A 26,140-nucleotide genomic window follows, 5' to 3' on the forward strand; every position below is an offset into this window, starting at 1 on the left:
CTCTGTATATTTTAGTTCTAAATGAAGATGTGCAACATCACAAATGGGGAAAGAATTAGAATCAAACATGGAAGAAACAGTTTTTATTTTCAGATGTCCTCTTTCAATGTGAGTGTTTTGTATGAGAGAGTAAGTGCTGTTTATTACAGAGTGCATTCCAGGATAATGTCACATTCATTCAGATGACAAGGGGGAGGCAATCAAGAGTTTCACTTCTGGGCAGGCATGAGGTCATCAATAGACTGGCCCTTCTCCAGCTTCTTCTCCATCTCAACCAGCAGCTTGACACCATCCACAACCATTTGCACCAGCTCCACCTCAGAGAAGCCCAGGCGGTCTGCGTTGGAGATGTCGAAGGTGCCACCCACAGCTGCGGTGTCCACCCCACCTGGAATATAGACAATGTCAGAAGATGGACTTAACAGCTACAATACTCCTTTCAGAGAAATTCCAGCTTTAATGCTAGAACTATTGCCAGTGTTAGTCATTCTACCGCATTAATGTGCTTGTAAGTTACCCTGAGCAATAGCGAACAAACAAAAGTAGATATCTGGTTCTGTGACGGATAAATGTTTTACCGGTTCCACGTTTCTGGAGCCTTAGCCTCTTGAGCACTTCCTCAAATTTGGCATGCTTGCTCATGTTGGGGATCTTGACGTGGACTCCAGCACGTAGCCCTGTGCCCAGGTTGGATGGGCAGGTGAGAACGTAGCCCAAGTGCTCATTCCACATGAATGAAGTGCCCTTATCTTTGAACAGGGTTTCAATCTGAGGAAAAGAGATCGTGTCAAATTTTAACAATGAAAGGAATACAAAACACCATCGATTGATCATTGCCCACATGTTTTTACACTGAGCATTTTTAATAAGGCAACAGCAAATTATCCTTATTTAAATTCTCAAAACCTTGAATGTATTCCTCAGATATTCACTCTCACCTTTGTGAGGCCAGTGCAGAAACGGTTGAACACTTCCTTCATGTTGCCACCCTTCTGCATGGAGATGACACGCAGGTGGTCCTCCTCATTGACCCAGACCAGAAAGGTCTTGGTATCATTGTGCCTTGACAGATTAGAATAAATAGATGTTATATGGTCCTCTTACAAGGTCAATGACAATGGCTTATGCCACCACCAGCGTATAAACTGTTATAAACATTTACCCTCTGACTTAGCAGAGATTAAGGTACATCTAGTTAGAGGGCATCTGAGAATTTCCTATCCCTTCCCGCAGTCATTTACTTGAATAAAGTAAGGTTGAGAAGTGAGAAAGTAAGAATGACTGGTGAGTTAGAACAAAACCAAATTCTAATACCTTTGAGGAAACCTAGAAGTGCGGGAATGAAAAACCCTGTCCTCTCACCAGATACCCCTGCCATCAGGCCAGTCCCGGGCCATGCCAGAGGCCAACAGCAGAGGAGACACAGGCTTGTCAAACAGGAAGTGGTCATCAATTAGCTGCTGCTGCTCAGCATCTGTCATGTTCTTCAGGGCATAGTACTTCCCCTTCAGGTCACCGGACAGGGAGTCCAGAGCTGCAGAGGAACAAAATTAGATGTGTCAGATACATTGGCTCTGTACGAGCTTACTGGATGACTGAATGTGCAGTCTTCATTACATGGCTTTCAATCTGGTTGTGTTACAACCAGAAATTACCTCAAGAAAGGATCAATTCAATGTATATAAATATGTCCAGACAGTGATCTCCAGTCTAAAGCAGGGGTATTCAACATTTCCTTGCCCAGGGACCCAGATAATGTTAGCAAAATGTGTTTCCCCCCCACACCTTGTCATCCGGTGAATAATAATGGAAAGGACAAGTATAATCAACATTTTAAAATGAATAGGTTTGGTAGATAGTGTTTCATTATTGTGACATCCCCACATTATAATTGGAAGTAGTGTCAACCAACATTAGCATTACTAACATTACTCCAACTAGGGCTGTGACAACTCTGACATTTTGGGTAATGATTAATTGTCGTGCAAATGACCATAGATATTGTAATAATTGTCATTTTTGTTGAAGTGTTTTGAGCTTGTATGCATCATTTAGCCATACCTAAATGCAGAAGACACATTTCAGTTGTACAACTGACTAGGTATCCCCCTTTCAAATACAACACAGCTTTGGTAACACTCCTTTCTCAAAAACAAAATGTTTGACAAATTAGAACTTTTGGAAATGAATTAGGTAAACTATATATCCACACTTCAATATAAAGTTGAACCCCCCCCCCCCCCCTTCTCCTAAAATGTATATATTAAGACTATACGATAATTGTGCCAGCTCTACGTCAAACACAGTCACTATTAGCAACTGTTTAAACAAAGGTTTGCCATGTGCAAAAATGTATGTCCAAGTCAAGAAAGCTTACCAGCAGCCAGTATCACTTGCCATGAAAAAAAGCACCTGTGATTACCAGTCAAAGCCTATGTCAGATACTCCATTGAATGCAATTTGCGCAATATTAGGAGTTGAGAAATAAAGTTGATATTAGAAAGATGATTATTCACCTCTTTTCCATTGTAGGTATGTAATTCAAAATGTCTAGTATTGTTGCTAGTAAAATTCATAAAAACATTGAAAACGTTTTCCCACTTTAAAAAAATACATTTAAATATTTTTTTCACAGATCCCCTGCACTTCCTCCGGGAAAAAATAGATGTGTACAAATATGTTTTTTTTTAAATAAATACTCCTGGTCTATGAATACCCTTGGTCTGAAGCGATCTTTTGTCAGTAACAGACAAATAAATTCACAGTTCACCACTAGAGGGGACCCTCCACACAGTAATGTTGCAAGAGGGAACTGGCATCATTCTAGGCTGGCATCCACTCAGAGCCCCAGACCCTACTGCAGTACTGGACTGCAAATCTCTGCACCGCTCCACCCCACAGTTCAAACACCATTCTAGTTAATCTGTCTACAATTCTACCATGCATTAAACACACCATCCCAACCCCTCAAGACATTATTTCTACACTTCCCATCTTTGCAATTTATTGGGTAAAAACATTTAGAAAATATGTTCAGTCCATCTTGATACATTTTTTAGGGTGTGTTAAGTACCTTCAACTGACATTTTCTCAACACCCCTTCGCTCTCCACGGCTGCAGTGTGGGGGCAGGCAGAACCCACGGATGCTCCTGCCTGTTCGGACACGGGAGCTAATGACATAGTTGGGGTCCAGGTCATCTCCACCCTGTAAATAAAAAAATAAAAACCAAATTATCCTAGAGTTACCTGTAACTTGACAACACTGGTCTACTTTCCTGCAGGGTACACAGTTGAACATTTGCCTTAGACCACAGTCAACCAGGTACCCATTTAGAGGGCAGTACCTTCAGGTTGTCTGGGTTGAGGTCAGTCTTGTGCTTGTCTGTAGGCTTGTATCCTCCATGTCTGTCCTCAATGATGGGATCCAGCAGCTCCTTGAAGACCTCGTATGTCTCCTCATCTCCAGCCACACATCCCACAGTCATGATGAAGGGATGGCCTGGCGTAAAAACAAACAAACAGGAGAGTCAATTAGGAGACAAATTGTAGAGCATGACAAACATTAACCTCAAATAATAGTTAGCATTTCATCAGACTCCAAAGGTGGAGTCGACAGACTCAGGATGGGTTCGTTTTACCAGGATTATCAATCCCCGTCTGAATGACACCATCTATGGTGAAGCCGTTGGGGGTGGCACGGTCTCGGAGTTTGGTGTACATGTCCTGGGTTAAGACCTTGGCCATGTGGTTGTTGTGCTGGCTTAGGTCAGGGAACTCCTCCTCAGGTGACAGCCTCTTGATGGTCAGTTTAGCCATTTTATCATTGCTGAACAATAACAAACACATTCTACAGGGTAAGCCACCTGCTATGCTTAAATGCATTTGGACTATCTACTCAGCGCCTCAGCTCCCCTCAAAGAGGGTTGGGCTATACCATTTTAGTTCATATGGAGTCACCAGATTATCACTTATTGCAGTGACAATCTATGATGGTTTCCGTATTGATATGTTCTTATGGTATGCTAGACCAACAAGCATTATTCCCAGCAGAATTTGAAAGGCTATCTGAAACTAATCATTGAACCATTGTGCTTTGGGCATTTGGTATGGATGCAGGCCAATGGAATACACGCATCCTTCTCCCTATTGATTACAGACTCGTATAGAGTTATATAATCCATCAACAAGGTCACTGTGCAGAACAAAAGGGTATGAGCGCCTCCCTAGATGTGATACTGGATCAGAGATGGAAACTCGAGTCTGAGTCAGACTAGAGTCGCAAAGAAAATGACTTGCGACTTGACTTAGACTCATGATCAATTGACTCGAGACTTGACCTCTAGATGAGCGACTCGTGAACAATGCAAGTCAGTACTGGGATAAGTTTGTTGTGCATTCTGTCAGATAACATGGAACAGGCGGCATTGTAACAGAAAGTAGTTTGATACAGAGGGCTGACAAGTGTCCTAGAACATCTGCGTTCCGCAAAAAATATGCAGACAAGGACATATATATTTCAATGGGAGGATAGTACTCATATTTGCACTTTGTCCTTTTGATTGAGCGGACATTGTGTATGCTATTGCTATGTTGATAGATAAACGATAGGAACAAGCAAACGTTAAGCTTAAGTAAAGCTTGTTAAAACAAGCGAAAGTGAACTAGCGTGTATCATAGTATGTGAAATCATGTCATTTAAATAATATGCTGTAAATTATATAATTATGACAGTGTTTGGCAACTAACTTTAAATGTATGAAATTGTTCCCAAAAAAATTATGTAGGAAATAATTTACTTCAAATAATTTACAAGGTTTATAGACCTAACCCACAGCAGGCAGAAAGCCATTGCCAAAAGGGACTTGACCTCTACCTCAAAACCTTCTGAACATCTCTGTACTGGACGCCCTCACTAAACGCACTTTTAAGAGGCAGAACACATGGCTTAATGGTTGAACGCTGCATGGGTCTTTACCTGGGTTATCAATACCGGTTTGAATGACATCATCCAATGTAAATCCACTGGGCGTTTGTTTGCTCCTTAGACGCTCGTAGATGGCAGGAGTCAAGATCTTGGCCATATGATTATTGTGCTGGCTGAGATCTGGGTACTCCTCACTAGAAGCGTACTTCAGCTTTAGCACGTTGTGGGTGTTTCCGAAAGGCATGGCTGATCCCTGGACGCAACACGGAGTGGAGGAAAAACTGGTGAATGTGAGCTTGAAAATAGTACAACATAACTGTCAAATACTTGGTTTTTATTATGTGACTGCATGGATCAATATGCGCATTGTGCAGTAAGCGAATGCACTGAACGACAGTCAGACGATTATATAGGCTAGAGGAAAATGTCGACAGAAAGTTGATAAAATTAAAAATATCCCTTTACTCTAGAGGCGGAGTAATGGAATGCAAGTCAAATGCTAAAGATTGCGCAGCAGTGTCATTCCAATCCAAGTAACTATTTCATAGATTTCTAGTCTAGAGTGGTATTTTGCTTGTTAAATCCAAGTCGCTCAGAACAATAAAGTAGGGTAGGTAGTAACAGGTGCGGCACACTAGACTAGAGCAAGATTATCAACATAACGAGGTCTCCTGCTCGATCACGGCTACAGATATAAACTTTTTGCGTTGTCAATTATCGATATTTCCCCGAAATATGTAAAATATATTAATGATATCCTTTTAAATCTAGCCTCTGCTAAAAATGTTTAAAAGTATTTGCTAATGAGTCACTAATGTGCTGATTTGGGGTTAAAACGACCGATGCCATTCTGATCATCCTCGAGTGAGTAGAAATAGGGGTCCTACCTGCTGCCGAGGCTGGTCACTACTACTACTAGGGGAAGACACAAAGATCCCTATTTTTCAGACCGTGACGCGCAATCACCAACGTTATTTGGTTCTCTAGTAGAAGAAAATGGTCTTGGAGATGGTGCTTTATAGTAGGCGAACTCGGCTCCCATTGGTCAGTGTTTGTATTCCATTCATTCTATTGGTCGAACACTAGGCTATACTCCGAGTTGATATTGAGGTAAAAATAAGGAATTCCCCTCGACTGCGCCAACAAAACAAACGTTCTTTCCAATTGACCCCCAATTTAAAATAGGCAATTTCGTAGTCTATTTATAGTTATACATAAATAACAAAACATTCCGAAATGCTGCTGTGTTATTCAATGTACAGGCTATTCTGTGTGGAGGACTGGGAAATGTTGGGATCAGGTGTCCAAGTAGGCTACACATAGCTAGCTATGCATGTTGAAAACGTTGAATCACAGGTAAGACATTTAACTTGTTTAGTTTAGTCCGTTTGTAACTCCTCACTACTTGTAGCTTTATAGTCAGGTTGGTAACTAGCTAGCACTTACTCACATGGCTGCTAGCATTGTCAAGAAAAGGGCATGAGAGAAGCCCTACAATATTACGTTTTTCTAAGTAGTGAGAATTCTAGGGAGCAAGCAATGTTGAAAAGTCATATTTAGACATGTACTTTTCTTGAATGTAGTTTGTAATTGATTAAAACAAGCAAACAAAAAGAAAACTGCATTTGAAAGTTTTGCTGTGAGCCAATTTAGTAACCTAGGTAACCACAGATTGTTTTACCCACAGGTGGGTGGGGCCAGGAAGCTCCATCTAATACCTACTGGTACTATACCGGATTGCAGTTTTTAGATGTTCCTAGAGAGACCTGAAAATAGCTGTGCAGCGACGCTCCCCATCCAACCTGACAGAGCTTGAGGATCTGCAGAGAAGAATGGGAGAAACTCCCCAAATACAGGTGTGCCAAGCTTGTAGCGTCATACCCATGAAGACTCGATGCTGTAATCGCTGCCAAATGTGCTTCAACAAAGTACTGAGTAAAGGGTCTGAATACTTATGTAAATGTATTATATATCCATTTAATGCTTTCTTAATCTGGCCCTGGCGCTGCCCCTGCTAAAATGGCCTTTTCCCCCCTAGTGGCCTCAATGATTCTGTTTTTACCCAATGTAAAATGATATGAACTGACTAGCTTTGGGACACAACATCGAGAGTCAGTGTATTGGTTGGACTCCCTGAGTGGTGCCAGTCCACTCAATACACAGATGTTGTCCCAAAAGCTATGAACTGACCTTCTTTGGCCCATGTAAATAGACCTAACTAACTGTTATTTGCTCAAACTGTTCCTAGGGATTCATTAACAAATATAGGACTGTCATGTGAAAAATGCTGAAAGTAAATTATGATTCACTTAATTGCTTGTTCTGCCTTTTTACGAAATACTATACGTCATCAACTTTAGCCTGCACAGCTCAGCTGTTGAAGAGCATTTAAAAAGCACCGCGTTTGCGCCTTTTCGCAGATTTATATACCAACTGAACTGCCTCATTCATTGCACGATTCAGTGGATTACTGCGAATGAACCTGAGTCTCGTCTGGTCAGTCTCAGTGGTATCTAACAAATCCATATGTGAGATCTGCAAGAGCATGTGAACAGCAAGTAAATTAGCTAACAAGGCTGAATCATTAACCTTTCGACATATAAATCACTTCGAATATGATATTTACTTCGCTTTTATACAGTAACGTTACTAGAGTTAGTTCCAAGTAGCTACGTTTATGTCGGGTCAAAGTTTGCTAACACGTTCGTTGCCTAACTTTAGCTAATGTTATCTAGCTAGCTAACTAATGAATGGCGTCAGATTGCTCCCACCATAACATTGAGAAGTTTTGCACAGTGAAGTTGCCGAATAGTGTACTTGGAAAAGCAATATTACATTTGTTGTCGAACCAAGCTAGCTAACGATGAAAAATGCAATTTAGCAACCTAACTAGATTTGTTAATTTCCTAACATGTCTTACATAACTTAATTGAATTAAAACATAAGTTAGTTGAAATCAAATAAAATAATTTAAATACAGTAAGACATTGTTAGTTTGGCAAAAAAAACCTAAGCAAACATTTGTGGGTTACATCTTTTGTCCAATGTGTATGTAATTTTAAAATGAACAAACTGTTTTTCACTTACATTTTCTCCATGGTTGTGGCTTTTTAGGTGGAGGCAGTCAAATAACTGAAGTAAAGTTTCTCCACTGTTCTAATTCGAAAATAAACAGCGGCCGTTTAGATTTAAATGATACTTGTTTTTAAAACAAAATATACAACTCGCACGTGCAAGTATTCTAATGAGTATGAAAATAAACAAACCCATTGGAGGGATTTTGATGTCCAGACCACCTAACTACAGGAGGCAGAACTGATTTTTAGCTAAACACAGCTTTGTCGCCCAATACATTCCACCAAACTTGTATTTTTATGCATTTGTGAAAAGTGTAATGTTTATCATGGGGGAAATGTTCACTAGTTTCTTTTTGATGGTCTTTGTGGTGATAACATCTGGACCTCTTTACCTTGGTTCCCCCTTGTAGACCCCTGTGATAGAAGACATGAGTTTTGTAGAGTATTCAGAGTTTATCCAGGAGGGTGATGTTGCCATCTTCCTGGGTTATGACTCAGTGATGCCAGTCAGGGTGCAGCAGGGTTCCCAAACACAGACACGCTATGGAGTCATTTGCCACTCCAAGGACCTGATAGGCCAGCGCTTTGGCACAATGGTCACCTGGTCTATGTGCTGTGCTGCACCCCACCCCTGAGCTGTGGACCCTCAACCTGCCCCACTGCACCAAGATACTCTACACAACAGACATTGCCAACATTACCATGATGCTGGAGCTCAAGCCTGGCTCTGTGTGAATCCGGTGAGAGGGACAAAACCCGCTGATTTCCAACTTTGTGTAAGCTACTTTATCTGAGGACATGAATCATTTGAAACTTTCCCAAACGTCACCGTTTTCACAGAATAACTGCTTAGCATATGACATACGCATACAGTATGGATTGCATGTTTCATGTCCCTGTAGGAGAGGGTCACAGAGGGAAGACCTGGAGGAGGAATGTGTCATAGACTAGTGGGAAACCACGCACTCAACAACAAAAGGCTAAATGTGATACCAATGATTCTTGTAACAGAGGAGCCAGTTAGTGAAAGCTCTCGAGCTAAGTGGAGGGGACAACATCACACTTGGCTTTTGATGACACATGTCAAGTTGTCATGATTATCTACCTTTGAAGAAAGCCGTTGATCTCTGTTTTCACTGGGACACACCGTGTGGAGTTTTACATCCCTTAGAGTGCCCACAGGTGTCAAATTCTACTTCCAACTTTCTCTCTTGACAAATTCAGTAAAGCGGTCAGTTATGAGAATGATCTGAACTAGACGTGAGATGGAACACCACAGTAGTACCATCTAGAAATCTCCCCCAGTAAGGAGTGTCCACCGGTTGAATTAATTTCAGAAGTAAAGTGATTGTGTGTGGGTGGTTAATGGATGGCTGCTGCAGCCTTGGCCGTGTGTACGTGCCTGGCTAGGAGTATCTGGAGGCAGACGGCTGCTCTTGCTGCAGTGCTTCATCATGCTTAACTGCTGTTCTGTTCCTTCCCAGTCGGGCGGGTTATTGATGGAACATCGGTAAACGTGTGTGCCGACTCAAGATAGCGTATCGATGAACAAACTGTTTGGTCAGCCCCCACTCGCCCTCCCTGGCATAATGGGGAGCTGCAACATGTCCTGCAGTGTTGCAATGAGCCTATCTGCTGATAAGCACTTACTAATATCAGGGGTGACTTATTTTGTCTTGAGTGACTTTGGGAATGAGCAATGTAAATGGGCAGTGATAGGTGATTATCAGTTGGCTGTTCTGAGTGTGTTGTAGGGAGAATTCAGTCACTAGAGGAGTCACCTTGCGGCTAGATTGCACTGAAGTTCAGCAGGCTTGCGCAAGCACAAGGTCTCCTGTTATGTTCTGCTGCTTCTCATTTTTAATTTCTTCCCTCTTTGCTGCCCGTTGACCAGGCTCCATCCTGCTGCCAGGATTACATGCTGACTAGACTGGGAGCGCTGTCGAAAAGCATTAAACATTCATGGCAATTTGGCTAGCTAACTAATTTGTCCTGAGATATAAAAAGAAAGTAACTCTTGAATGATTAGGTGTCCTAAAACTTTTGACCGGTAGTATGTGTGTGATATATGATACTTAATATATATATATTTTTACAGTTGAATATGTAAGTAATGTGCACTCCATGCTTAGGCCTTCACATGTACCCTGAGGGAATGTTCCTGCTTGATTTTACCAAGGAAGGTGACTGGATGTTTTAGATACTTGCGATTTGAAGCTATCCCCATTAGTGCTTAAGGATTGTCATAGTAGAACATCACACACACTGGAGCAGGGTTGGAGCAGAGTTGTGAATGAAATTGGGGAGTAAACTACAAAGCCTGGGAAATGGCTTACCATGCAGTAATACTACCCACACACAGCATCAGATTACATGCAGTAAGTAGTTACCAGGCACTTGTCTGTGCCCCTGGCTCTGACGTCAGTCATCCGGTCGGTCAAACGACGTGGCGTTCAGCAAGTCAATGTGCCGCTGTGGGGTAAACATTGCACCCATTGTTGCAATGAGAACAAAAGCAGCAGTGATGCAATGTGAGGAGGGGGAGGAGAAAGGGTCACTGTAGCCCATCACCATGTCCCCCTGCACTAACCACATGTCACAAGATCGCTTCAGACGCAATCAGACAACAGAAAGTATTGTGGTCATATAGTATGATGTACAGTCCAATATTTGATTACTATTTTGATGTTTGCACAACTACACAAACTCTCTAACATGTACTGTATATCAGACACGTTGATGGAATATGACATGAAAATGGTATTGATCTGTTTTTGACGTATTTCCCGTTGTGAAAACGTCAGCCATCTATGACACTGCCACTAGTCGCATACCCTCTCTTAACCCATTTCCTGTTTGTTTTGTGGTTGTAGGTACGGGCAGCAGGTCTCTGTCCCACGCCATCCTGCGCCCACGGGCCACCTGCACACGAGTTCCACCAGCAGCATGCTGAGACGGTGGCGGAGGAGTTCAGGGAGCACCGCGTAGGCTACCGTCCGTAACCAGGACATCTGCATGGAGGGTGACATCCCCTCACCCTGGGAGGCTGTCCAACATGCCAAGATTGCCATGAAGAGGCAGGGTAAGACACGAGGGTGTGTGTGGAGAAAGCCAAAACTTGGTCCCAATAACATGACTTTGGCCTGTCCACTCTGAAATCCCAGCAAGCCTTTGTTCCTTGCAGTGTACTCTTCCGTATTGATCTGGGTCAGCAGAGCGCTTATTAAATGTGTCCTTGGCTCGCATGTGTTCCTCCCTGTTTGTTTCTTCCTTGTCACACGGACGCAGAATAAAGTGACTGATTAAAGAGCATGCAGTGTTCTCTGTGGAGACCAGGGCCCATGGTGCAGTGGGGGCAAGCCTGGACAAGTTGGTGGCTTAGTTGGGTGGTCAGTCTCTGTGCGAGCGTGTGTGTTCGTGGGCTGAAGGTGGGACATGGGTAGAATATATCAGGGCTATTATTCACATAACCCTAGCCTAGTACAGTTACTTACTTTGGATCACTGGTTTATAAACTGCTTTGTAAAAGATTGAGTTGATTTTTATAATCCTGAGGCCCATAAACTGATAATCTTATTAAACGGAAGCCTCCATAAGAAATGGAATGTGGCACATGGACTAGCAACAATGCAAAGACTCCAGCACCCTTTCCTACATTTTCTCCTGCAGTAGATGTTTCACTCCTCCCTTTTATGGTTTCACTTCTGCATATTCCTCTTTAGCTATCCGACTCCCCGTTACACACACACACGCGCGCACACTGCCAGATATCTGGATATAGAATCAGTCCCATGACCATACAGGGTTATGTGCTGTAGGGAGAGGTTGCATGAGTCTCCTTTAGGCAAGGCACAATTTATTTCCCTCTGTTCCAGTCTTAGAGACTTGAGTCCCGCCAGTAGCCTGACAGGTAGGAGCGTTGGGCCTGTAACCGAAAGGTTGCTAGATCGAATCCCCGAGCTGACAAGGTAAAAATATGTCGTTCTGCCGATGAGCAAAGGCAGTTAACCCATTGTTCCCCGGGTGCCATTGATGTCGATTAAAGGGTTGGGTTAAATGCGGAAGACACATTTCAGTTGAATGCATTCAGTTGTATAACTGACTAAGTATCCCCCTTTCCCCATCTCACTCTCATTCACTCTAGAGGACTGAACACTATGGAGCTGTGTCTCTGTGCTTCAGCCGAGGGTATCCAGCAGTTGACCAGTCAATTATACTGCCCCTGTGACCTTCACATGCTCCTGCACAGAGCTTGTATAACCACTAATAATAAACGTGTGTTTTCCTTCCCCTGCTTTAAATTTGATCATGCTATCTGAGAACCAGGGTAAGGGGCAGAATGTGGAGAATTTCTTATTTTTTCCCCCACTAATTCTTTAAAAAAATTGGCCAGTGGCCTTCCCCTTTTATTTAGAGAAGCTGTGCTCCGAAGACACTGTATCCTGGTACAGACCAAACCCCCCGCTCCTTCCAGGAGACGTGGGGCCAATGGGGGAGTCTTTAGAGCTGTCTAGCAGGGGAAATGCTGCTCTTATTTGTCAATGGAACGTCCGCTATCTAAGAGATCCCACATTTTCCAAGATTAGAAAGATTGTTTTTTTGTGAGTGCTTGTCTAAAATCTGACTTTTCTTCTACTTTGGTGTGTGTGTGTTTGGTACTTACTAGTACATGTCTGCTTGTGTTGCTTGTTGGACTTGTAAGGCTAAAAAGCCACCTCACTATTCCTACACTGTTAAATCTACAATCAAGTCTTCTCACAGTGAGACCTGGGCTTCTGTAATAGGTGTGTGATTTAGGCTGCATGCTTTACTCAGTCTCTCCAGGTTAATGAAGGTATCTTGGCAAGCTGCTCTCATCCCCTGCCGTGGGGCTTGTATTTAGAGGGAAATCCTTTGCAGTTTGCACACATTCTTGGATGTTAGTTAATGATGTGTGTAGGCTTTCTCTGGATGCATTATCTCAGTGGAAACGCATGCATAGTCTTGTGCGTTTGATTCTACTCATGTATTCGTACACACGTTCTGCCTCGGCTCTTTCAGTTCTGTGAAGTTCAACACTGGTCCTGTCACTGATTCCTTGTCACCATAGAAACACAAACACACACACACACACATTCTTCTCCCTGGAGCCTGAGTGTTGCACATCCAGGTTTTGGCCAGAGGAGGAGGTGATCCTGGGTTAAGTGGATCTGCTGTGATCCTAGTAAACTAAACTCATGAGCAGTGGTGGAAAAAGTACCTACTTGTCATACTTGAGTAAAAGTAAATATACCTTAACAGAAAATTACTCAAGTAAAAGTCACCCAGTAAAATTCTACTTGAATAAAAGTATTTGGTTTAAAATATACTTAATATCAAAAGTAAATAGAATTGCTAAAATGTACTTAAGTATAAATCATGTCAAATTCCTTATTAAGCAAACCAGATGGTACCGTTTTTTACATTTACTGAAAGATAGGTTCACAATGAGACATCCTTTACAAACAAAGCATGTCGGTTTAGTGAGTCTGCCAGATCAGAGGCAGGAGGGGGATGACCAGGTGTGTGAATTTGACTTTTTTTTTCTGTCCTGCTAAGCATTCAAATTGTAACGAGTGCTTTTGGGGGTCAATGAAAATGTAGAGTAAAAAGTACAATATTTTGTTAAGGAATGTCGTGAAGTAAAAGTAGTCAAAAATAAGTTGTAAAGTACAGATTACCCCCAGATTACTTAAGTACTTTACACCACTGCTCATGAGTGGCAGACCTGTCCCTCTCTCTCCCACTGCACTTGTTCTGCTCCAACCCCTTTTACTCCATCTGTCCCTACACAACCCTCTTAACCTGATTTAGACCTGGCCACACAACACAATGTCCCTACTTGAAGATGAGATAATTGGCCCAACCGTGTTTGTGTTACTGACCTCTCTGCCTTTGTCAGTTTCACGGCTGCCTGGCCGCAGATATATTTTGACTAGTTAGTTGTCAAATATCTTGAACAATAGCTTTCACACACTCCCTGGATCAGTGTTGTTGACTGCCTGATCACCACTAGCTCCAACTCTTCTGCTTCTCTCAATCAACCACTGGTCAACAAGGGTCATCATCATAGCAATTACAATGCTTCTTGAGCAACCAGTGAAAAATTGCCATGTGTTCTTCTGTTACTAAACACTGATGTTATATGTATAGCATTTTAAAATGATTGACTTGCTTTTGTGTTCAACATAACACACAAGAACAATGAAATGTTTATGATTGGGTCAATATCTTGTTAAACTCTTGTGTGCGCAGACTATGTAAACATAAATGGGTCGTTCCATCAATTTGGTGCCTTAAAAATATTACTTTATTTCACCTAATTTTAACATTATTTCAAAAGAGCACATGTTCAATTCCATAAACATGCTTTCCCATCTCGAGGTTAAATTAAAAATAAATATTAAGTGCCTATTAAAGATGCACTTTTCAGAAATCGCGCCGCCATTTCCTGGTTGCTAAAATTCTAATAGTTCACTTAATTTGAGTATGTGACAACAAGCAAGTATAGTGTAGAGAATCATTGTACCGTCTAAACTGCTGTGAAATATTTTCCATAATCAAAATGTTTGTATTTTCAGCTGTTTGTAAAAAAAGCACGGGAAGCATAGATATAATCCACATACAACAGATCTACCACGTCTTAGACCTGCTTTCAATGAGAATCATACACACACTACCGTTCAAAAGTTTGGGGTTACTTAGAAATGACCTTGTTTTTGAAAGAAAAGCCCAAAAGATATTGTACATTTTAAATTAACATAAAATTGTTCAGAGGCCCATTATCAGCAACCATCACGCCTATGTTCCAGTGGCACATTGTGTTAGCTACTCCAAGTTTATCATTTTAAAAGGCTAATTTGATCATTAGAAAACCCTTTGCAATTATGTTAGCACAGCTGAAAACGGTTGTGCTGATTTCAAGAAGCAATAAAACTGGCCTTTAGACTAGTTGAGTATCTGGAGCATCAGCATTTGTGGGTTTGATTACAGGCTCAAAAGGGCTAGAAACAAAGGAACTTTCTTCTGAAACTCGTCAGTCTATTCTTGTTCTGAGAAATTAAGGCTATTCCATGCTAGAAATTGCCAAGAAACTGAAGATCTCATACAACGCTGTGTACTACTCCCTTCACAGAACACTTCAAATTGGCTTTAACCAGAATAGAAAGAGTGGGCGGCCCCGGTGCACAACTAGGCAAGAGGACAAGTACATTAGTGTCTAGTTTGAGAAACATATGCATCAAGTCCAATTGGCAGCTTCATTAAATAGTACCCACAAAACACCAATCTCAACGTCAACAGTGAAGAGGCGACTCTGGGATGCTGGCCTTCTAGGCAGAGTTGCAAAGAAAAATACATATCTCAGACTGGCCAATACAAAGAAAAGATTAAGATGGGCAAAAGAACAGACACTAGACAGAGGAACTCTTACTCTAAGAGTTCCTTTTACTCTATTTGACTATTAGATGTTCAATGTTTCTTCTGGGGGGAAAAACAAGTTTCACCATATTAAAACGAGTTCAGTTGACGTAACAGGGCTGAGGGAAAGATGTAAATAAGTCACTAATCACATGAAATAAAAAATCTTCAGAAATGACTCTCAAAGCAACAAAATAACTAGGGCTTTACAATGATGGAGAGACTTGGAGAAATGTTGGGTTTAACTTCTTATGGCTGCAATCTCGCTACCGGGATTGATATGACAACAGCCAGTGATAGTGCAGGGCGTGAAATTCAAACAACAGAAATCTCATAAAATTCCTCAGACATTCATGTGTCTTATATCATTTTAAAGGTAATCTTGTTGTTAATCCCACCAAAGTGTCCGATTTCAAATATGCTTTTCAGCGAAAGCACTACAAACGATTATGTTAGGTCACCACAAAACCACAATAAGCACAGCCATTTTTCCAGCGAAAGATACCTTTCACAAAAACCAGAAATAGAGAGAAAATTAATCACTAACCTTTGATTATCTTCATCAGATGACACTCATAGGACTTCATGTTACACAATACATGCATGTTTTGTTTGATAAAGTTCATATTTATAACAAAAACTCTGAGTTTACATTGGCACGTTACATTCACTAGTTCCAAAAACATCAAGTGATTTTGCATAGCCACATCGTTTCAACAGAAATACTCATCATAAATGTAGATGATAATACAAGTTATACACATGGAATTATAGATATACCTCTCCTTAATGCAACCGCTGTGTCAGATAAAAAAATTAAAAAAACTTTACGGATAAATGACGGAGCTCAGAACAATAGCCAAATTAGCCGCTGTTGGACTCAACAGAAACCAGAAAATACATGATAAATGTTTCCTTACCTTTGATGAACTTCATCAGAATGCAGTCCTAGGAATCCCAGGTCCACAATAAATGCTTGATTTGTTCGATAATGTCCGTTATTTATGTCCAATTAGCTATTTTCAAATTGTTTACCAAACGCCCTAACCAAAGTCTCAAAGCGCGTCCACTATAACGTCACAAAATGTCCAAAAGTTCTGTTACAGTCAGTAGAAACATGTCAAACGATGTACTGAATCAATATTTAGAATGTTGTTAACATACATCTTGAATAACGTTCCAACCGGAGAATTACATTGACTTCAATTGACCGATGGAACTGAGCTCCCTCTCACATGAACGCGCCAGTTCAATGCGTGGGCACCTCATGGAAGTGATTACTCATTCCTGTCTCCTACGGCCCCCCCCTACACATTAGTCATCAGACAAAGTTCTATTGACTGTTGACATCTAGTGGAAGCCGTAGGAAGTGAAAACCCATCCATATCTCTCTGTATTTTCAATGAGAGCTTGGTTAAATCCAGACAATATCCAAACAGGAAGTGGAACTTCTCAGGTTTTTGCCTGCCATATGAGTTCTGTTATACTCACAGACATAATTCAAACAGTTTTAGAAACTTCAGAGTGTTTTCTATCCAATACTAATAATAATATGCATATATTAGCAACTATGACATAGGAGCAGGCCGTTTACTCTGTGCACCTCTGTGCACCTTTCATCCAAGCTACTCAATACTGCCCCTGCAGCCATAAGAAGTTATACTATGGGCACCGATGGATAACAAGCAGCAATAGTTCCGGTGCTTGGGTATTTCGTCACTGGTTATTTGGACAAGGCCCTATTTTTTGTAGGTGTATCACGTCTTTAGAATTTTGGGAGGGGACATTCGGCCCATAGGCTGGCCCATAACTTCAAATCAAATCAAATTTTATTAGTCACATACACATGGTTAGCAGATGTTAATGCGAGTGTAGCGAAATGCTTGTGCTTCTAGTTCCGACAATGCAGTAATAACCAACAAGTAATCTAACCTAACAATTCCACAACTACTACCTTATACACACACAAGTGTAAAGGGATAAAGAATATGTACATAAAGATATATGAATGAGTGGTGGTACAGAACGGCATAGGCAAGATGCAGTAGATGGTATAGAGTACGCGTTATATACATATGAGATGAGTATCGTAGGGTATGTAAACAAAAGTGGCATAGTTTAAAGTGGCTAGTGGTACATGTATTACATAAAGATGGCAAGATGCAGTAGATATATAGAGTACAGTATATACATATGAGATGGGTAATGTAGGGTATGTAAACATTATATTAAGTGATTGTTTAAAGGCTAGTGGTACATTTTTACATAATTTCCATCAATTCCATTTTTAAGTGGCTGAGGTTGAGTCAGATTTGTTGGCAGCGGCCGCTAAATGTTAGTGGTGGCTGTTTAACAGTCTGATGGCCTTGAGATAGAAGCTGTTTTTCAGTCTCTCGTCCCTGCTTTGATGCACCTGTACTGACCTCGCCTTCTGGATGATAGCGGGTGAACAGGCAGTGGCTTGGGTGGTTGTTGTCCTTGATGATCTTATGGCCTTCCTTGACATCGGTGTGGTCGGTGCCTGGAGGCAGGTAGTTTGCCCCCGTGTGTCGTTCTGCAACCTCACTACCCTCTGGAGAGCCTTACGGTTGTGGGCGGAGCAGTTGCCGTACCAGGCGGTGATACAGCCCGACAGGATGCTCTCGATTGTGCATCTGTAGAAGTTTGTGAGTGCTTTTGGTGACAAGCCGAATTTCTTCAGCCTCCTGAGGTTGAAGAGGCGCTGCTGCGCCTTCTTCACGACGCTGTCTGTGGGTGGACCACTTCAGTTTGTCCGTGATGTGTACACCGAGGAACTTAAAACTTTCCACCTTCTCACTACTGACCCGCATGTGGATAGGGGGGTGCTCCCTCTGCTGTTTCCTGAATCCACAATCATCTCCTTTGTTTTGTTGACGTTGAGTGTGAGGTTATTTTCCTGACACCACACTCCGAGGGCCCTCACCTCCTCCCGTAGGGCCGTCTCGTCGTTGTTGGTAATCAAGCCTACCACTGTAGTGTCATCCGCAAACTTGATGATTGAGTTGGAGGCGTGCATGGCCACGCAGTCGTGGGTGAACAGGGAGTACAGGAGAGGGCTCAGAACGCACCCTTGTGGGCCCCAGTGTGTATCAGCGGGGTGGAGATGTTGTTACCTACCCTCACCACCTGGGGCGGCCCGTCAGGAAGTCCAGGACCCAGTTGCACAGGGCGGGTCGAGACCCAGGGTCTCGAGCTTGATGACGAGTTTGGATACTATGGTGTTAAATGCTGAGCTGTAATCGATGAACAGCATTCTCACATGGGTATTCCTCTTGTCCAGATGGGTTAGGGCAGTTGTGCAGTGTGGTTGCGATGCGTCGTCTGTGGACCTATGGGTCGGTAAGCAAATTGAGTGGGTCTAGGGTGTCCGGTAGGGTGGAGGTGATTATGGTCCTTGACTAGTCTCTCAAAGCACTTCATGATGACGGAAGTGAGTGCTACGGGGCGGTAGTCGTTTAGCTCATGTACCTTAGCTTTCTTGGGAACAGGAACAATGTGGCCCTCTTGAAGCATGGAACAGCAGACTGGGATAAGGATTGATTGAATATGTCCGTAAACACACCAGCCAGCTGGTCTGCGCATGCTCTGAGGACGCGGCTGGAATCCGTCTGGGCCTGCAGCCTTGCGAGGGTTAACACGTTTATAATGTTTTACTCACCTCGGCTGCAGTGAAGGAGAGCCCGCAGGTTTTTTTAGGGCCGTGTCTAGTGGCACTGTATTGTCCTCAAAGCGGGCAAAAAAGTTGTTTAGCCTGTCTGGGAGCAAGACATCCTGGTCCGCGACGGGGCTGGTTTTCTTTTTGTAATCCGTAGATGACTGTAGACCCTGCCACATACCTCTTGTGTCTGAGCTTGTTGAATTGCGACTCGATTTGTCTCTGTACTGGGACTTAGCCTTTTTATGCCTGCGGAGAGAATCTACACGTGTTGTATTCGGTCATGCTTCCGGTCACTTGCCCTGTTTAAAAGCAGTGGTTCGCGCTTTCAGTTTCACGCGATGCTGCCGTCAATCCACGGTTTCTGGTTTGGGAATGTTTTAATCGTTGCTGTGGGTACGACATCGTCAATGCACTTCCTAATGAACTCGCTCACCGAATCAGCATATTCGTCAATATTTGTGTAGGACGCAATGCGGAACATATTCCAATCCGCGTGATCGAAGCAGTCTTGAAGCGTGGAATCAGATTGGTCGGACCAGCGTTGAACAGACCTGAGCGCGGGAGCTTGTTGTTTTAGTTTCTGTTTGTAGGCTGGAATCAACAAAATGGAGTCGTGGTCAGCTTTTCCGAAAGGGGGGCGGGGGAGGCCTATATGCGTCGCGGAAATTAGTATAACAATGATCTAGGGTTTTTCCAGCCCTGGTAGCACAATCGATATGCTGATAGAATTTAGGAGTTTGTTTTTAGATTACCTTGTTAAAAATCCCCAGCTACGATGAATGCAGCCTCAGGGTGTGTGGTTTCCAGTTACAAAGAGTCAGATAAAGTTTTCAGGGCCATCGATGTGTCTGCTTGGGGGGAATATATACGGCTGTAGATATGATCGAAGAGAATTCCCTTGGTAGATAATGCGGTCGACATTTGATTGTGAGGAGTTCTAGATCAGGTAAACAGAATGACCTGAGTTCCTGTGTGTTGTTATGATGATCACACCACGTCTCGTTAATCATAAGCATACCCCCCCGCCCCTCTTCTTACCAGAAAGATGTTTGTTTTCTGTCGGCGCGGTGCATGAAGAAACCAGCTGGCTGCACCGACTCCGTTAGCGTCTCGAGTTAGCCATGTTTCCGTGAAGCAGAGCACGTTGCAATCCCTGATGTCTCTCTGGAATGTGTCGTGGAAAATCAGTTCAAATATAAAGCTTTCAAGAACTTGTAAAATCAAACATGCTCTTTATTACAATTGTACAGCCAACTGAATGTCCGCGAACACACACCGCTTCCCACCCCGGTTCCAACATTTATACATAAATAGCATATGGGTCCACCCATATGCAAATAAGCAACTTCCCCTAATTCTTCCTGCCATCATTATCTTTTAGTTCAGGCTTCCTACTTGTTCACGCCTACTAACGCCCATTATCTGCTTTCAGTTAAATTATAATAGTGGCCAGACCCGTGCTTGTCTTAAAAATAATATATGTCCATCTATCCTATAGGCCTATGACTCAACCCTGTATTTAACTCAATGCCCAGCATGTTCTCTGGTATGTCCTTATTGGAATTGGCAGACTCTATGTCTCTTCTTATCATTAGTGTCCAGTTGCCTTAGGCATATTTTCTGGTATGTGTGCTTTTAGTGGAATGTAGACTATAAGTCTAGTTTGTTCAATGTTTTAGGTGCCCATGTGTCTGGTCAGTCTGTCAGCACAATGGAGAAAATAAGAGGGCCAGAACGTCCCTTAGTATATCTCCATTACCACAGCTCATGATCAACGTAACATGTGGTTTTACTTTAATGTTCAGCTGTCTTATGTCTTTATATGTATCCATGTGTCTTATGTTACTACTACAAATGCTACCCGTGCTCGGATTCATCAACCTTATTGTCAAGAGACTGGACATTGGCAGTAGTATGCTAGGGAGTGAGCGCGATTGTCCGTCTCCGAAGCCTGACCAGGAGACCGCCTCGTTTGCCCCTTTTACGGCGTCGCACAGGTCGCCGGCGGATCAGATCCATTGTATTGGGTGAAGGCAAAACACTGGATCCGGTTCGGGAAAGTCATATTCCTGGTAGGAACGATGATGAGTTGACGTTAATCGTATATTCAGTAGTCCTCCCGACTGTATGTAATGAAACCTAAGATTACCTGGGGTACCGATGTAAGAAATAACACATAAAAAACAAAATACTGCATATTTTCCAAGAACGCGAAGCGAGGCGGCCATCTCGTTTCGGCGCCGGATGCAAAGAGCGAGGGTGGAGCTCCTCGTTCTAGCATCTTTGTCTTCTCTTAATAAATGTGGACCCAGAACTTAATCGAACAGCTGACCAATTATGCAAGACTTAACTGAGATTACATTGTTGTGGCTGGATGTAAAAAAAATATATATATATATATATATATATATATATATACAGTGGGGAGAACAAGTATTTGATACACTGCCGATTTTGCAGGTTTTCCTACTTACAAAGCATGTAGAGGTCTGTAATTTTTATCATAGGTACACTTCAACTATGAGAGACGGAATCTAAACAAAAATCCAGAAAATCACATTGTATGATTTTTAAGTAATTAATTTGCATTTTATTGCATGACATAAGTATTTGATACATCAGAAAAGCAGAACTTAATATTTGGTACAGAAACCTTTGTTTGCAATTACAGAGATCATACGTTTCCTGTAGTTCTTGACTAGGTTTGCACACACTGCAGCAGGGATTTTGGCCCACTCCTCCCTACAGATCTTCTCCAGATCCTTCAGGTTTCGGGGCTGTCGTGGGCAATACGGACTTTCAGCTCCCTCCAAAGATTTTCTATTGGGTTCAGGTCTGGAGACTGGCTAGGCCACTCCAGGACCTTGGATGCTTCTTACGGAGCCACTCCTTAGTTGCCATGGCTGTGTGTTTCGTGTCGTTGTCATGCTGGAAGACCCAGCCACGACCCATCTTCAATGCTCTTACTGAGGGAAGGAGGTTGTTGGCCAAGATCTCGCGATACATGGCCCCATCCATCCTCCCTCAATACGGTGCAGTCGTCCTGTCCCCTTTGCAGAAAAGCATCCCCAAAGAATGATGTTTCCACCTCCATGCTTCACGGTTGGGATGGTGTTCTTGGGGTTGTACTCATACTTCTTCTTCCTCCAAACACGGCGAGTGGAGTTAGACCAAAAAGCTCTATTTTTGTCTCATCAGACCACATGACCTTCTCCATTCCTCCTCTGGATCATCCAGATGGTCATTGGCAAACTTCAGACAGGCCTGGACATGCACTGGCTTAAGCAGGGGGACCTTGCGTGCGCTGCAGGATTTTAATCCATGACGGCGTAGTGTGTTACTTTGAGACTGTGGTCCCAGCTCTCTTCAGGTCATTGACCAGGTCCTGCCGTGTAGTTCTGGGCTGATCCCTCACCTTCCTCATGATCATTGATGCCCCACGAGGTGAAATCTTGCATGGAGCCCCAGACCGAGGGTGATTGACCGTCATCTTGAACTTCTTCCATTTTCTAATAATTGCGCCAACAGTTGTTTCCTTCTCACCAAGCTGCTTGCCTATTGTCCTGTAGCCCATCCCAGCCTTGTGCGGTCTACAATTTTATCCCTGATGTCCTTACACAGCTCTCTGGTCTTGGCCATTGTGGGAGGTTGGAATCTGTTTGATTGAGTGTGTGGACAGGTGTCTTTTATACAGGAACGAGTTCAAACAGGTGCAGTTAATACAGGTAATGAGTGGAGAACAGGAGGGCTTCTTAAAGAGAAAACTAACAGGTCTGTGAGAGCCGGAATTCTTACTGGTTGGTAGGTGATCAAATACTTATGTCATGCAATAAAATGCAAATTAATTATTTAAAAATCATACAATGTGATTTTCTGGATTTTTGTTTTAGATTCTCGTCTCTCACAGTTGAAGTGTACCTATGAAAAAATTCAGACCTCTACATGCTTTGTAAGTAGGAAAACCTGCAAAAATCGGCAGTGTATACAATACTATTGTCTCCCAACTATATATATATATATATTAATGACTTTGTAAATATACGTTTTTGATTCCAACATTGGAATCCAAGTCAGGAGCCGAGTGTTTCTGCTCTCTAAACCTGTTTTCTGAATCTCTTAAACATAGCTAGAGGATTCTCCATTAGGGATGAATATACCAAACCTAGGACGTTTACATAGAAATCGCCTAGAAGCAAAGTGTGTGAGATTCAGAATAATTGACTCCATCTTGTTTTTGTTTTTTACCCTTATTTACCCTTTGTCTCCATCCTGTAATCCCCCTGTCTCATTGTCTCTCTCCCTCTGCAGGGGGACATGTGTGTGCTCCTCCCCATGTATTGAGCAGGTGCAGAAGACGTACGTGTGAGGCGCTGGCTGATGATGGTTTCGAGGCGATCAGCACTCTGGTGGTTCTGCTGAAGGTGCATGACGTGCGCACCATCATGCTCCCCCTACCAGACTTTGGTACTGACCGGCCCCTGGAGATCCCCACCGACACCCCAGTCCCTAGCAACACCTCTGTTCTCTAAGACAACTATGCCCCCCCAGGGAGATTGCAGGGCACACAGGCTACCTCACCTTTGCCACCAAACCCCGGGTGTAGAGGACTGACTGCTGGAGGTTGTAGATACTGTTGGTCTAGGAGGCTATGTCAGGGGAACTCCAAGATCTAAATGCAGTGCTGGTGACCTGGGTCCTAACCTCTGCTCACAGACTGATTTACTGTATTTCCCTTCCTCTCCCCTGCTCAGCTAAAACTCTACATTTCAGTCGACATCCTCTTCGGGAGAGACGTGATTGAGAAATTGCTGCTGTTTTAGTCTTCCGTGGACTTTGATGAATGCGTGCATACACACGTACCCACACATACTCAAACATTGTCACAGAGGGAGGGAAGAGAAAGCTAAATAGGATTTTATTAATAGGCAGCTGATTGCTGAGGGTCTCTACACAGGGCTGTGGAGAGCTGTCTGAGAGATTTGCTCTTAGTCTGTCATGTACAATCACTCTTATCATGCCACCGATATCTTCTTGCATCATTCACGATTGAAATAATACTACCTTATTTCCAATTGATGGTTATAATCTCCCATTACTACCCAGTTTCTCTCTTCAGTTTGTTTCTAAACATATTTTTATATTTGTTTTGCACTTTGTGTTTGGGAGATGGTGTTTTGTCTCAGCCTCGTTACAGCATCACCCTCTTCAAAATAAACACCTTACTATCCTTCCTACTGCCTTGCTTGTACTGTGATATGTTTTCTTTAACTTAAGGTGTTCTATTATCTTCATTACTGGACAGAGCTGTGGCTCCAGACCAAAAAAGGCAGAAGAATGGCAGCCGTTCATGCTGGGAGGAGGAGGCGCAGATGTGAGCTACTGCCCCCTCTTCCTCTGTGTGAGGGACTGTAAACATTTTACTGTAGAAGAAACAGACCATTACACAAAGGAACACAACCTCTGCCCAATGATTTTCTACATTGTCTGTACTCGTCACACATGACCAATGAGTTTGTGTACAGGTCTGCTAATTAAAAATATATATATCAATGGGAGAACCTAGGGTTGAGCACTTTTTATTTATTATTTTCCCCTAACCCTACCACCCCTATCCTAATTGGAGTAAACTAATGGACAACAACACTTAGGCTTCTATTTCCAGCTTATACATACTATATACATTTTACAGACACAGTATATTTTACATTAGTTATCTTTTGTTTTTAGTCCCATCCTTCAGCTACCCTCAACCCCTCCCATCTATCTCTGAAAACCATCCAGTTTTGATTTGTATTTGCCATATGTTTCAACTGTGCTGTGATGTTTCACAAAACTTCTGAACCTTTCTGTTCTCATAGTTTCTACAGATTGTAAATTAAAGATGAACATTTTTGCTAAGAGTATTATTGATCGATTGACTGACTAGGACTTTTCAAATCACCCAGCAGTGCTATTTGCAGAGTTAGCTCCAGGTAAATGTTTCAATTCTTCAGCCATTCCAGAACCTGTAACTAAAAACAACCTACATAAGGACAGTACCAAAACAAATGATCGAATGATTCTGTCTCTTTGCAGCAACATCTGCAGAGCTGGGACGGTTTTGAATCCAGTGTCATTGTGTATCAGTTCATAAACCATGTGCCATGGAATCGGTACATCAAATCTCTTCACAACTATTTTGAAAGCTGTATGGCACAGCTGTATATGTTTTGGTCCTTAAATGAAACTGGTATACTTTTTTATTTATCACAATTCTCTTGAACCAATTTAGGTCTTTAATGCAGGGCTGACAGACAAGTGCCTTACTTTCTCCCCCTTCCACTTGCCTCTTCCATTTTTCCGGTAATGCTCCAATTAATTGGTTGTAGTTTTGGATAGAGCAGACATTTCCATATATTTCCAGTCGTATTTATGATATAATTTTCGAAGATTATAGTTTTTTTTTCTACCTTTTGTTATATATCTTTTTTTATCAATTAGTATATTTGAGTTTAACCATAATATTTGTAGCCTTTAGTGAGAGGTCTAATGCTTTAATTTTTTATAATTTCTGCCCTTCAAATTCATATTATATAAATCAGCCTGTTTTTATTTTGTCTGGCTTGCATTTCCAAATAAAATTGAATAATTAACAAGTTGTTAGGTGTAGGCAGGGTCATAAGCAAATGTGTAAACTGGGACATAACTAAAGAATAAATCAGGCAGATCTTTTTTTTTTTTTCATAAATAGACAGGTATTTTCCTTTCCATGGTAGCAAGGTCTTATTTTTGGTAACATTCTCTTAAAATGTATTACAGTGATATCATTTCTTTAGGGATATGAATACTGAGTATGTCCACTGTCAGACCATTGTATAGGTACATTTCACAGTAATGTAAAAGTTTTATTTTTGAGTGAACAATACATAATATTGTACACTTATCATAGTTTTGTTATCTGTGGAGAGATCAAAATTGTATTTAAAATAATACGAATCATCAGCGTCCAATGACACATTTTGTTTTTAAGCCCTGGATTTCTT

General features: G+C 42.2%; 1 protein-coding gene and 1 pseudogene across 3 annotated transcripts; one reads left to right on the forward strand and one right to left on the reverse strand.

Moving 5' to 3' along the window:
• Positions 1 to 68: 68 nt before the first annotated feature.
• On the reverse strand, positions 69 to 8,038 carry ckba (creatine kinase, brain a). 3 transcript variants are annotated; one of them, XM_023994380.1, is made up of 8 exons: positions 8,013 to 8,038; positions 3,640 to 3,827; positions 3,346 to 3,500; positions 3,074 to 3,206; positions 1,363 to 1,534; positions 939 to 1,062; positions 579 to 768; positions 69 to 388 (listed from the first exon to the last, which is right to left on the reverse strand). In XM_023994380.1, the coding sequence occupies exons 1-8, from the start codon at positions 8,021 to 8,023 to the stop codon at positions 210 to 212; spliced, it is 1,152 nt and encodes a 383-aa protein (XP_023850148.1). In that variant the 5' UTR covers positions 8,024 to 8,038; the 3' UTR covers positions 69 to 209. The 3 variants fall into 3 exon arrangements, with proteins under 3 accessions (XP_023850148.1, XP_023850149.1, XP_023850147.1); XM_023994381.1 differs by lacking the exons at positions 3,640 to 3,827; positions 8,013 to 8,038 and adding exons at positions 4,977 to 5,178; positions 5,813 to 5,921; XM_023994379.2 differs by lacking the exon at positions 8,013 to 8,038 and having other exon boundaries at positions 3,640 to 4,889.
• Positions 8,039 to 8,134: 96 nt separating this feature from the next.
• On the forward strand, positions 8,135 to 24,349 carry LOC111969003 (tRNA (adenine(58)-N(1))-methyltransferase catalytic subunit TRMT61A-like; annotated as a pseudogene).
• Positions 24,350 to 26,140: the final 1,791 nt, after the last annotated feature.

The sequence above is a fragment of the Salvelinus sp. IW2-2015 genome, linkage group LG9, assembly GCF_002910315.2.
Source record: "Salvelinus sp. IW2-2015 linkage group LG9, ASM291031v2, whole genome shotgun sequence".
Taxonomy (NCBI): Eukaryota; Metazoa; Chordata; class Actinopteri; order Salmoniformes; family Salmonidae; genus Salvelinus; species Salvelinus sp. IW2-2015.